Raw genomic sequence first — 14,006 nt, 5'->3', positions numbered from 1 at the left:
AGATTATAATGTTTAAGCAGTTGTGAATAAAAATTGAGTCCTGAGCCTACATGTGCTGTATACTCCGCCTCCGGTGGTTGTAGAGCACCAGCTGGAGACAGCTGGGTGAAGAAGCAGGACCACAAGCTGTGGCATCATCCCCAGATAACATCTTGTTTGGGATCTATTACATATATATTATGTTGTTGAAACAGTAGCACAGTTTCAAATTGAAATTCACAGAAGCAATTTATTTGAGGACTTATTTCTACTACCGGTAGATTAACACTTGGATTTCAGCGTGTGTCCCAGAGCTTTGTACAGAATTAAAGGCAGCCATCAACTGCTTATTTAATTCTGACATGGGGTTTATGTCAATATTCCTCACCACAAAGTGGCGTGGTGGTATAGTCCGTCCTTCCTTCCTATCCGCTTCTCAAGACAAATTTTCTTAAAAACTATTTAAGTCAGAGACTTACACACTGACTGTTACAAGTCATGATCTTAAATGAGTTCGAAAATTGGTGAAGTAAATGAAGTTTTTACAGAGTTATGGGCCTTGTCCTGTGCTTTTCAACTTAGTGCGTGAAATGGGGACAAGTTTTCTCCGAAACTTCTGCAGTTACTTGCTTATCTAAAGATACGTGTCAAGACTGAGTTCAAAAATTGGCCCCTTAGATTACATTTTTACAGGGTTACAGCCCTTGATCCATGTTATTTTACTTGGTGCATAGTATCTGCAATGGGGAAAAGTTTCCTCAGAAACTGTTGAAGTTAGCTTATCTAAGAGATGCTCATTTTCAGAGAAGGGGCCTTTTGTGTGTATTAATTTCACATTTATTAATTTTTTCTGATGACACAAACCTGTCCAAGTGCCTATCTCTTCTTAAGGCTTTATAGGACTCTTTTTTTATAGTTTATTTTGTTTTGTGCCGATTCCCAAATTGAAACGTAAAAGAATTTAGTGTGAAACCAACGCACAACCAACAAATGGTATACAATCAACAATAGTTGACATCTAGCTTTGCCACAGTGTGCAGAGTGCATCCCTTGCTTGTTCTTTTCAAGCCTTGTTTCCAAACTTCATCCTAAATTTTGATGCTTGGTTTTGTCAACATTCTAAGACCCACTCTCCTACCCACAGTCCATACAAGATATTGCATATGTTTTCCATGTTGTTTTTTTAAAAGCTTACAAATCAAGATAAACATGTCATAGAATGGTTAACCTATTTCCATTTGCGTAGTTATACTTTGTTTATATTGATTAGGGGCCACTGGTGGCCAAGTCGTCTTAGGCGCCATGCAGAGTTGCATCCCTTGGGCACAGCAGATTGTGGGTTCGAATCCCAATTCACCCCGATTACATTTCTAGGTTTGTCAGCGCCATACTCATACTCATGGGTTTCACCCAAGTGGTAAACATCCGAGACCTGCATCACTTCGGGCTTCCCTCCCACATTAAACTGACAGGCTGTGATATAACTGGAATACTGTTAAAAGCGGTGTAAAACCCACTCACTATTGAGTATACTATTGAGTGTATGGCACCATGTGCTGTCATCGAAGCCCTACGGAGAGCTTGCAATTCGGTCACTTTCATGGAGAAATATATATTGTCATGCACCTAACTGTTGCAGTATCGTATCTATATACATGTAATTATGCAAAACAGTATGTTAATCGCCCCAAAAGGCTTGCATTAGGCCTGATCTGTTCTGAATTTGGGAAAGCGTGTTTGTTTACGAACAAGTGAAGCCTGGTCATGTGATATGCAAATTAGCCTGTGGCGGAGGTGTTATGCTAAGTCACCACTGCAGTGGAGTGTGACTAGGACCTGCACCAGTTTTGGCTTTACTCCCACACATAAAGCAGAGACCCCTGGATATAACTGAAAGAATAACCCAAACAGTATAAATTGTGTTAATTTTGATACTTTCTTCCCCATTTATTTTAAAAGTAATTCAGCGAATCTGTGTTCATACAAATGACAAAATGGTAAGCTAAGGCGTGTCTGGGCATTTCTTGGAAGGGTAGATATTTAGCTTATGCATTATAGTAGACATACATGTTCACCGTGACGGGTGTGATGACCTATTTACATAACACATTGAATCAATATGACCATGCTTGTAATTAATGCATAACATCATCTGTACAAAGTGTCACAACACATGATTTCATGTATTTTTTTGCTTTTATTGGTAGAGGTATGTTCGCTTTTTTTTAGTGCCTTGCATCATGATTGATATTGATATGTTGCGCTATTTATGCTGGGTTTATTTCCCACGGAGTGGTGTACCTTAGCAGTCTTTCAACATTCACCATGTTGGAGATACTTGAACTAAAGGCCAGATTTAATATGTAAACTGGCTCTTCTAAGCCTAGATGCTTACAATGCATACCTTTCCTTGATACTAGATGAGTATTTGCAGTTCAATTGAAATGAGTTGTATTGCATTACGCAAGCTGGTATCCCAACTAGATGCTACCTACAGGTAACTACAGGTTACAAGGTTTTGTATTGTGAAAGCTGTCTGTTTGCCTGAGAAGTCTGGGTGCCATGATCTTTTCACAATATTGATGATACAAGAACATGTTGGTTTGACACTGATGAACATATATATTCACATATAGACATGCTCTATAAAATGAAAAATGTCTAGAGAAAATCACCAGCTCATTCTGTCCTTGGATACAGAAATAAATGATGAATTTGTTGTTGCTACATTAATAGATGACTAACAGCTTAACCGATTTATAACTACGCAATAGTCTTCCTTATTTTCACAAGTGGCTCGCCTGATGTTTAGCATGTGTAGAGAGTGTAGGCTGCTGCCTGTTATCTTTCATTGTAACATGCTTGATTAACTATTAACAGAGACCATATAATAGATATATGGTCTCTGCTATTAAGAACTGTAAAATGAAGTCATTCACAATTGGATAAATCGCCGATATACCTTTTTCCTGTTACTGAATATATATCAGATGTATTCTTCCTGTATACAAAATGTATGTTTGTAAGGAAGAGAATTCATGGATGTCAACTTCCTAATTATGAGGAACACGTTTCACCTGATGATGGAGTAAGTATATACTCCAAAATGTTGTGTGCCTCATAATAAAGAAGTTGACATCCATAAATTCTCTGCCTTATGTGTATCACTTCTAAATGCCATTCAAAGACTTGTATGTTTTTAAGTTTGAAGGATGATAGTTGTTACAATTCAGTTTGTATTCATGTTTTAGCTCACCAGGATCCAAGGTCTAAGTGAGTGTCTGTCATGGTATATTGACAACTACTAATGTTTTCATAACTTCCCGTTTTTCTGGGCATCTGCTTTCATGCAACTAGTGCAGTACTTGAATCTTTATTTCTCTCTTGAGTTGCAACATAGTTGCATTAGCTTAATAGTTCAATTGATACAACTGATTCCTGATGCTGGATATCAAGAAATATAGTTTTGTGATTTATCCTTCCGTGAAGCTGTAGATGATATTGGTTAGAGCTACACCGTGGTTGTTTTTCCACTAATCTCATGGCAGTACATTGACTGCAAACATGAAGCTGAAACTTCAAGATGGCTGCCATGGCCTCCATTTTCAAAATTAATCAATATGGCTTCTTACTTGCATGGGGGCACAGATGGCCCAGTCGTCAAAGGCGCCGCAATTCGCTGTGCAGAGTTGTGTGCCTTGGACACGCCAGAAACCTATGATTGTGGGTCCGAATCCCGGTTCACCCCGATTATGTTTCTAGGTTTGTTAGCACCATACCCGTGCTCATGGGTTTCACCGAAGTGGTAAACGTCTGAGACCTGCATCACTTCAGGCTTTCCTCCCCCATTAAGCTGACACGCCATGATGTAACTGGAATACTGTTAAAAGCGGCATTAAACCCAACTCACTCACACTTGCATGTGTTTCAAGTAGAAGGGAAATGTTATGAATAACGAAAATCAATATTGGGAAATCATAAAACATATTAACATTTCACCGAGATACAATGCAACAAAATATTTTTTGAAGGTGAGCTACATGCCTTGATTTTCTCATACAACTTTTTGTACAGTTAACAACTAGTAATGTGCAGCCAATCATCAATGCAATTGTTATCTGTGGTTATTGCTATTCACTGTTGGGTACAGACAGGTTTTTGTGTCACACCATGCACTTTGATTGCGTGAAATGTCATTTATGTTTTTTATTTATTTTATATATCATGTTTATTTGTTATCTCATAATGATGACAATAAATCTCTGATTGATATTGTAGAACAGTAAGTTATGTTTTGTCTGGAAGTACTGGTATTCTAAGTTTATTTTTTATCCCATGCCATAAAGTGGGACTGGGGATATAGGAAAGGAATTCGTCTGTCCGTCCATCGTCTGCTTCTTAAAGGGGGACAGATTTTCTCAAAGTTTGAGAATTATTTTTTTTACAAACTGATATTACTGGTCATGATCCTAAATGAGTTAAAGAATTGGAACCGAAAATTTTTTTTTTAGTTAAGCTTATCTAAGATGTTTGTCAAGATTGAGTTTGAGAATTGGTCCTGTAAATGATTTTTTCTCAAAGTTACTTCCCTTGCAACATGTTTTTAGATTTTGAGCATACACAGTTATAGCCCTTGATCAATGTTATTTTACAAAGTGCAGTTTCTGCAATGGGGACATGTTTTCTAAGAAACTACTAAAGTTTGCTTATCTAAGTTAAGCTTTGACAAGCAGAGTTCAAGAATTGGTGCCATAATTTTTTTCTCTCCAGAGAAGGGGTCTTTTGTGTGTATTAATTTCACATTAAATGATTTTTTTTTTTTGATGTCAAAGTGCCCCTAGTGTATATCTTTTTTTATATGCTTGTGGTATAAAACCTAATGCAGGACACATAAAATCCCACGTACCCCTCGTGAACCTGCTACAACTTATACTATACTAAGACATACCTGGTCTCCCTTACGCAAAGTTATTTTGGCAAAGAACCACTTCCAAGGTGTTGTGGACAGAGCATCTGCCTGGAGAGTGGAAGGTCAGTGGTTATGACCCCTACTGCATCATATCAAAAGACATTAAGAGATGATACTTGTTGTTACCGTGCCTGGCACTCAGACGAGGGCTGGTCGGATCGGAGTCTGTACACTGTGTCTGAGAGGAATATCCATGATAAACTGTGGCATGGTATCTCAGTGGGCTATCACTATAAAACTGGCATTAGTACAGGCTAGTAAAAACAGCCACACATACACCCACTCTCACTCATATCTCTATAAGTGCAATAATTTTGAATGTGATGTGAATCCCCATTTCACCTCACCTGTGTAAGGGAATGGCAATTATGCTAGTGGTAGCAGTATCATCGTTTGCCACTGAGTGAGTGAGGGAATGCTTACGTCATGGTAGACTAATAACGAGCCAGTCAACCATTGTTTGTTTCTTGTTTAATGCCGCACTCAGCAATATTCCAGCTATATGAAGGCGGTCTGTAAATAATTAAGTTTGGACCAGACAATCCAGTGATTGACATCACACAATTGAGATCGGTGACATGCATCAACCAAGTCAGCAAGCCTGAACCCTGATCCCGTTAGTTGCCTCTTACGACAAGCATAGTAACCTTTTACAGCAAGCAAGGGATGCTGAAGACCTATTCTACCCCAGAGCAATAAGCCACATGATGACAATCAAAGTCAAAGTCCACTTGATCTTTGGCCAAGCATCAGGTTTCCGTTGTTCTGACCCAGAATCCCCTCAGGGTTAGTTTAGTAATATATATCTTGAATCCTCCCCCATGATGATGAAATACAGCTTGTATCACAGAACATCTACAGCGCCAGTAACCAGGCTGTACAGCCATGCCGTGATACAAGGACGTAACCCACCAGAGACTCAAGTATTGATTAACACTTCACCCGCAGCTTTATGCAGCTATTGACAGCAGTAATTAAGGGGGAGAAAGGTAAAATAACACTGAGCTTCCACAAAACCTTTTAAGGCCTGATTCTGATAAACTAGACAGAAAGGGATTTGAGAGGCTCCTGTTGATGTATTATTCCTGGATTCAGCCTAACCATAACCAACACCAATTAACTTTTATTGAAAAAAGCATCAATTAGATCTAACCCAGGTGTCTGAACTGATCATAACATGATGATAGGATTTACATGTTACATGGAGATCCATTAAACAAAGTGGTGTCAGCTTGATTGAACACAGACATGTTTAACGAAAGCATGTTTTTAATCAAACATCATTTTTTATCATTATTTTTTACTTTTGCAACAGTTATTGCGTTTTGGGAAAATGGGAAAATAAATTGGTCTGACCAAACAGCAAAGACAAGGAATCATTAAGCAGCCACGTCATTTAGAAGTTCATTCATTAATGAACTGACTTGCAAATAGTTTCATTCAGAAAGTACTGTCAGTATGGTATGGAGACGTAAGTTTGTGTACACAGTAACTTGAGTTTTTTTAATTGTAATTTTGACAAAACACCATAAATGATCTTTTTATGTCTGTCTTTGGGTGACCTTCAAATAAGGTCGAGGTCGTAATGTGATTTGAATTTAAGAAAATGTTGGATTGACAAATAAAAAATCAAGATGTGAAGTAGGCTTGTGTACAAGATAACCTATGTATTTATTATTGGAATTTGTTGCGAGATATTGTCGAGGTCAGCTGTCACCTGAGGGGCACATGATACATACATGTTTCTGGTGGGAAGGATTTGGAGTATTCAGGGGGAGGTGGAGATGGGGCTGCTACATCTTTCAAGTTAAACCAGAAAATTTAATAAACAAAAATATGGTAACCTGTACATTTAGTAACAACACCATGGGTGGAAAGTCGACCTGGTTTATGGTCTGACATTTCTATTACTTCCAGAAATGATTTCTGAGGGACAAACAAATCTGTGACATGAACAACTACAGTGCATGTGTCGAGATGGCACACTGATGAATACACACAGCATAAACTACATGCATACCACCTCACACTCCACCATTCTGTTGCATGTATAGCGCTAGTGTTCCAAAGTGTGATGTTCATGCATATTATTCTGAAGTTGTTTAGCAGCAGTACATGGTAGAGGCCTAGGCTCCATGGCAGGGTGCTGAGTTCAGATCAGTTTATTGACTACATGGAAAGTATACAAGAAAAACAGTAATTGAACAAACAGGAATGCATCTTGGTGATTTTCAGAATAAAACTTTCTTCTAAGCACTAGAAACAATATATTAAATCATTTCATAATATATAAGAATTAACCATAAATATTTATCAACATTGCATTTGGATATCTTTTCAAATAACAATAAAATCTGTTTATACATATATAAAATACAATAATTTTTAAGTTGGGGGAAGGTTGTACATCACAGATTACTCGAATATATATATATTTATTCCACATAGAAAATAACAAATGCATAAACATTAGACAGACATTAGAAAGTAAATGTCAAACATATGACATACCATATTCGCTGTAATAAGCGCCCTGGGCTCTAAAAATGATTACAAAGGTGGTACTTATTAAAACCTTACACAAAGAGTTAAATCTGTTTTCACAACAAACTTAGTTCAAACGTTGATGAAACTAATACCTTTTTGATAACAGCTACAAGTCAATGATGTACTCCTGCGCTGCTGCATTTTCTGTAACACATCTTATATATATGCCTGAAAATATGGACTGTCATATTTTAGGGCTTTGTAGTGGGTGCTTATAAAGATAACTTACAGATTGGTCTAAATTTGGGCCAGGGGAGAACGGTGCTTCATATGGCAAATATGGATAACTTACTGAAATAATATATTTTGTAGAAATACAAAGATGAGTGTGAGCAGACAAGAACCTATTTGCATTCAACAGTACCATGAGGGGGCGTTCTGTCTCCTCAGATTCAACATTCTCTATAATGTACAGTGTATAAGCAAACATGTCTCACTATAGCCTGCATCACTTTGTTAGACCATACCACAATGTCAGTGGTCATTCACATGATCTACCAATTACCTGGCCTCTAATACTAACAAAGCATGACACAAACTACTTCAGAAAAAACCCACACTATGCTAAAGGACTGAAAGTATCATCTAAAAAACCTGGGTCCCGTTCCATAACACGATGATGGTAAGCCTATGTTAAAGTATGGGAGTTATGATGAACTTAGCGCTAAAATCCCTTTGTGGAGCAGGGCCCTGGAACAGGCAACAAAGCAACTAACATATAAAGTTTTACTCAAGTTCTCTTCCAGTTGTATTTGGTCAGGAAGGAGAACTTAGATCGGAGAACTTAATACGATACCTATATGTAAGACACAGATCTAAGACAGGACATGGTAGAGAGAGAGAATTCTAAGAGGAATGCAACATCTTTCCTGGGGCAACATGATCCTAAATCGTCTAATGTTAGATTTTAGACTTTTTCTTGGTTCAAATCAAGGGTGCATTCAGCAATCTATGTCATATTTTTGTTGTTGATATCTTAATAATCATAGATTCCTGTTCATGGATTACTGTTATTATATTTTACACCTTCAATATACATGTTGCCTGATTAAAGATAAACTGTAATTATTAACAAATGTCAGCACCATTTGGTGGCTGGTATAACATAAATGTCCTCATGGCATGATAGATCATGTAGTTATATATACAGCTGTTTCTTCATATAGACAGTTGTTTAAAAATAAATAAATATTAATAAATATTAAACAAACCAAAAGAGAAAACAATATTTGGTTTAAATTTTAACCCTATGTCATTATAGATGACCATTTAGCTCTCTGCTCCATATCTTAATTTGAAGGTCATCTGTACCATCTGAAACTGATGTTGAAGGTCTTCCTGTGTAACAACAGTTACAGATGTTGATTTAACAGCATCTATTGGTGTCTTATAACAGTGACGTCACACTTCCCACATCTTCTGTAGATTGAATAGATCTCTTGTCACCAGTAAACATCCCAATGCCACTGGTCCCACACAAACAAAAACACACACACAGGTAAATGTTTGTCAAATAAGGTTCAGAATCAAGAAAACAACAAAATCGGTTTAAAATTGTCTTGAATTCTAATGCTGTGAGAGGTTTAAAATTTGGCAGCATCAACCCCTCAGAGCACCAAATTCTGCAAAAAACACAGTTGACTGGAAGACTTCATAATACTGTCAGTTCAAAGCGGAGATTCAAATCTTGTACGGCAGCTTCAGATCTTGAGAGACTCCAACTTTTCCCCATTGCACAGTCGTGTATAAATCACTTTGATTCGTCTTTCCCACTAAAGTCTGTGGTGGCAAGACTTGAACCTGAGAACACCTGGACGGAACACAATAATCACCATACCTACAACCAGTAGGTGTGTCACAGTCTCTACACCTTCTACATCATACACCATGGTTATCAAGGAACACCTGTTTCCATGGAAACATGTGGCTTCTGTTCAATCAGCATCTTCTTTCAGCATCCATATTGTTGAACAGCATCACATTTTAAGACCTTTAATGATCAGCATAACTTGAGACTGATCTTGCGAGAGGTTACTAACCATCATTTTACTTCCATACTATGTCTGGATGGGATGAGGACATAAGAGGCTTCACAAACTGTTCCTGAGGAACAAAACCAAGTTGTCTGCATGACAAACAAAAACTGACCATTAGCATATGCTATGGTTCAAGTACGCCCAGGTTGACATTGTGGTAAGATCTTGTCCAGATTTGTCAAGCCTTTGCGGCCAAGACTTTGTCCTGATTTGTCAAGCCTCTTTCCTGTCTGTGGAAGTAATCTGATCAATGATTTGGTTGTATGCAACATCATGCGAATACTTATCCCTCTGTACACTGGTTGTCTGGCAACTCTGGGATTCGGAGGCAGTTTTGATTGAGCATCTTGGTTACATCTGTGCTACTGGACTACCCGTGAAGGCAGCTGTTGCTAGATCTAGTCTTCTAGTCTACACCATCCTCTGATGTCTAGTTCTTGGAGATGTTTCCTTCTTCATACAGTTTGTACACCAACTGTAACAAACAATATTATATTTGTGGGATGATATGGCAGTAATTCTGGTCACAGTTAACACTAAGAAGACCCTGATGGGTTCTGGGGCAATAATGACTCTTGCAAAACTATACTGTTGTGAAACAGAGAATGTTGACTTTCGTTATACTACAAAGAATTCTAATTCTGGTTGCCTGAGAACACACATAGTTTGAATCTTATATGGGTGTCCCTGACTGCCTCCATGTTCTAGAGGAAATAGCACCTGACCAGAGAACGGAATGTCAGTGGTTGGTTCCCTGGCCGCAACATACAAAAAGATGTTAAAAGAAGGTACTTGTTGTTACCCTGTTTGGCGGTCAAAATTATATTAGGAGATAAACAAGGACTGGTTTGTTTGGAGTATGAGGTGGGCATCCATGTTAAACTGCTGCATGGTATCTCAGTGGGAAGGCACTATAATATATTGGGCAAGCACTCCGCATCAGTTCAAACTAGTACAAGCAGCCACACAAACACATGCACGTCGCTTAATAAGTGCAATAATCTTGAACATGATGTTAAACACCATTTCACTTGCCTCATCTTTTAAAATTAACCAGAAACATAATAAAAAACAATCAGTATAATATGGAAACTTTTTAACAAAGGGGGATACTGCTTAAAACAGTAAATTATTGATGCAAGCAATACACAAATGTGATCTACCATTTACCAACAGTTAGTATTTCTTTGCTTGTAAATGATAATTTTGTTTGATCATAAAGTAATGTGTTTTCATTATATTAAACAGCTCTTTTTCTGCAAGCTGACATGATGAAACCTATCCTTACACTCTTGAACTTGGTGCTGAGGCCCTCTATAAACTGCTCCGGGCTTTTCCCAGTGGGTACCAGCGTGGCCGTCGGCCGGCCAGGCCTCTCTCGGGAGTACTGCTCCTTCACACCGTTCGGGATGTAGTCCATGTTGATCTCAACCTGTAGTGACGTCACATATATTTATGATAGTATTCGAAGCAAACTTCTACTTGTTCCTGTCTCAGCTAGAATTAACTTCTCAAACCTCACTAGAAAATACTTCTCAACTTTTGATACACATTATTTGGCCTAAAAACTTTTCCAGGCTACACCAAACTGATTTCTTATTACATGAATATATATACATAGAATGAATAAGTGTGTATCTCTATTGAAAGGTGAGTAGTAAATGTAAGATACCAAATATTCAGAAAATCAGTACATGGAATTCAAATTAGCATAAACTAAAAGGCTCAAAGGGACTTTGATTTAAACATATCTCAAGATTCAGCTTGGACCAGAAATGTCCTCAGATATGATTTAGTTAAAAAAAGGTTCACTATCTGGTTGCCTTGTCAAAGCAGATTGAACCATACTGCAATTTGTATATAATAAACTTATTCTGAGAGTGTATCATATTCTACAATCAACTGACCAGTTTGTTTGTGGGGATATCAGTGATCAGCTCATCCTCTCGTCTTCCGTCACTGACTCGCACAAATATGGATGCTCCTTCTATCAACTTGATCTGTAAGTAAGACAGGCTCCATCATTACCAATAGTCTTCTCCATCTCGTCCCAGCTGTTTCATGCAAACTCAACTACTGTTCTCGATCTAGTCATGTTCTTGGTAATAATAAACTTGTGCCCTGCACTCAAGAATTGTTTCTGGTGTTCACTGTAATCACAGCATTCCTTCCTCACTGGCATTGTACTTACAGTACTGTTCCTGGTACTAAAGCCTTCCCTCCCTATGCCAGTACAGTTACTGTTTCTAAAGCCTTCCCTCCCTATGTCAGTAATGTTCCTGGTACTAAATCCTTCCTTCCCTATGCCAGTATTGTTCCTGTTTCTAAAGCCTTCCCTCCCAATGCCAGTATTGTTCCTGTTTCTAAAGCCTTTTTTCCCTATGTCAATACTGTTTCTGTTTCCAAAGCCTTCCCTCCCAATAGTAGTACTGGTCCTGTTTCTGAAGCCTTCCCTCCCTGTGCAAGTACCGTTCCTGTTTCCAAAGCCTTCCCTCCCTATGCCAGTATTATTCCTGGTAGTAAATCATTCCTTCCCTATGCCAGTACTGTTCCTGGCACTAAAGCCTCCCCTCCCTGTGCCAGTACTGTTCCTGGTACTAAAGTCTTCCCTACCCTGTGCCAGTATTGTTCTTGGTACTAAAGCCTTCCCACCCAATGCCAGTACAGTTCTTGGTACTAAAGCCTTCCCTCCCTGTTCCTGGTAATAAAGCCTTCCCTCCCTGTGCCAGTATTGTTCTTGGTACTCACAGTATTGTTCCTGATGTTCCTCTCCATCCACTCCCGACACGGCTCCCGAGCCATCTGTTTGAGCATCTGTGGGGAGGGTGAGCCAGCAAACAGTGGCAGCTGGAATGTTGTGGTGTAGGCATACTTGTCCTTGAACATCTGTACTGCTGTCCATGCCTATAACACAGGAAAAGAGTTGCGAAAAATAGCTCTAATAATTTCGAACATTTCCAAAGCATGGCTTTTTTTGTATTCATACAGACTAACTGTAAGCGAGTTTAGAATAATGTTTGCAAAGACCTACTTCAGAGGAGGTACAGGTTAAAATACAGGTGACAAATACCCAATCAGAGGCGACTTAGACTTCAACCCAGCAATGAGGATCATTAGAGGTCAATGTACGAATATTTGAACCTCTGAAAACAATAATAGACATCTCAGTAGGTTCCTAAACAGTGTTTGAAATAAAAAATTGTCAGGATGCCATCAGGACCCATAACCTTCAGAAGCTGCAGGCCCTGACTAAACTCTTCAGGCCCTCATCGTAAAAAGCTATGCAGCTTATTGTGACAGATAAATCAAGACATAAATTTACTGTAGGCCATAAGGACCCATTCGAATTTGAAACTACGGGCCCGATATGAAATCTACCTGCCACAGGCCTATAGGCAGGCACTTATTTCGAATACTGTTCCTAAACAAAGGTAATGTCATGGCTTGACCTCCACTGACCTGTTCCAGTAGACCATACTTGTAGTTGTCCCGGGAGACAGTGACAAACACCTCCTGCAGGTGGATCACGGCCGTCAGGAACCGATGGTACGAGCGGCGCGGAAAGTGCTGAATACAAAACAAGCTTCATTACAGCTAGTTCATCAGTTTTTAGTAAACAGGGTCTTATATATGTTTTTCAATAAACTTCATTATCATCAATGGGTCAGTATTTTAACTGTTACCATAATCATGATAATAACCCGGTATAGAGCATAGATACTTAATAACATTAATAACAAAGCAAAAAGTGATCAGGGCTAACTAATACCGACTTTTGACATATTTCTAAGATCAAAACAAGAAAGGAAAGCAACATTTTCGCAGAAAATCAACTAATGCCCAGCACTTCTCCTATTGGTATAGAATCTGTACCCCTCAATTGGAAAAGAATCCATGAAGCAGTTCAAATCCAAAAATCAAAATCAAACTTTGCACTGTACCTCTTCTAATAGTATGGAAACTCTTTGCTAAATTTGAAAATAATCTATGCAGTATTTTTTAAGTTATAGGTTGCACAAATGTTTAAATAAAAGACTTCTAAGAAACAAAAAGTAATATAGTCCATTTATAATGTACCACATTCCATCCACCAAGTGAAAGCTCATGGCGCTAGAGACCATTATTGGATCAATGGATTTTCATTCTCAGCTCCCTGGGGATATTGTGACCTGCGCACTGGAGACAGAACCATATGCCAACGCATCATATCATATCTTATACTGGTTGAATAGAGCAAGTTAAGGGTTTATACTGACCTTGAACCCATCTCTCCAGGCAGGTGACGTATTGGTGCTACGAAGGTCAAGGTTTTCTGTGAATGTCAACTTGTCATAGGTTGCATGTGGTGTTCCCTGTAACATGGAACACGGGAAACTTGGTTAGAGAGGACAAAATACATGTGCTTGCTGGCTGGTTGATAGCCTGAGCAATGATCCATGATGTCACACACCGCATCTCGATGACATGCGTCAACC

General features: G+C 38.6%; 1 protein-coding gene across 4 annotated transcripts in view; it reads right to left on the bottom strand.

Annotated features, from left to right (window-relative positions):
* Nucleotides 1–7,094: 7,094 nt before the first annotated feature.
* LOC124111997 overlaps nt 7,095–14,006 on the bottom strand; it is a 63,447-nt gene continuing 56,535 nt past the window's right edge. For all 4 annotated transcript variants that reach the window (XM_048399751.1, XM_046471959.2, XM_048399752.1 and 1 more), the window contains 6 exons: nt 13,788–13,883; nt 12,991–13,098; nt 12,280–12,435; nt 11,439–11,531; nt 10,820–10,963; nt 7,095–10,006 (listed from right to left, as the gene is read on the bottom strand). In XM_048399751.1, coding sequence (XP_048255708.1) covers nt 9,962–10,006; nt 10,820–10,963; nt 11,439–11,531; nt 12,280–12,435; nt 12,991–13,098; nt 13,788–13,883 — 642 coding nt within the window. In that variant the 3' untranslated portion in view covers nt 7,095–9,961. The remainder of the gene's footprint in view (nt 10,007–10,819; nt 10,964–11,438; nt 11,532–12,279; nt 12,436–12,990; nt 13,099–13,787; nt 13,884–14,006) is intronic.

Source organism: Haliotis rufescens, unplaced genomic scaffold, assembly GCF_023055435.1.
Source record: "Haliotis rufescens isolate VD_foot unplaced genomic scaffold, xgHalRufe1.0.p SCAF_2, whole genome shotgun sequence".
NCBI lineage: Eukaryota > Metazoa > Mollusca > Gastropoda > Lepetellida > Haliotidae > Haliotis > Haliotis rufescens.
This window is presented reverse-complemented; position numbering and strand designations above follow the sequence as displayed.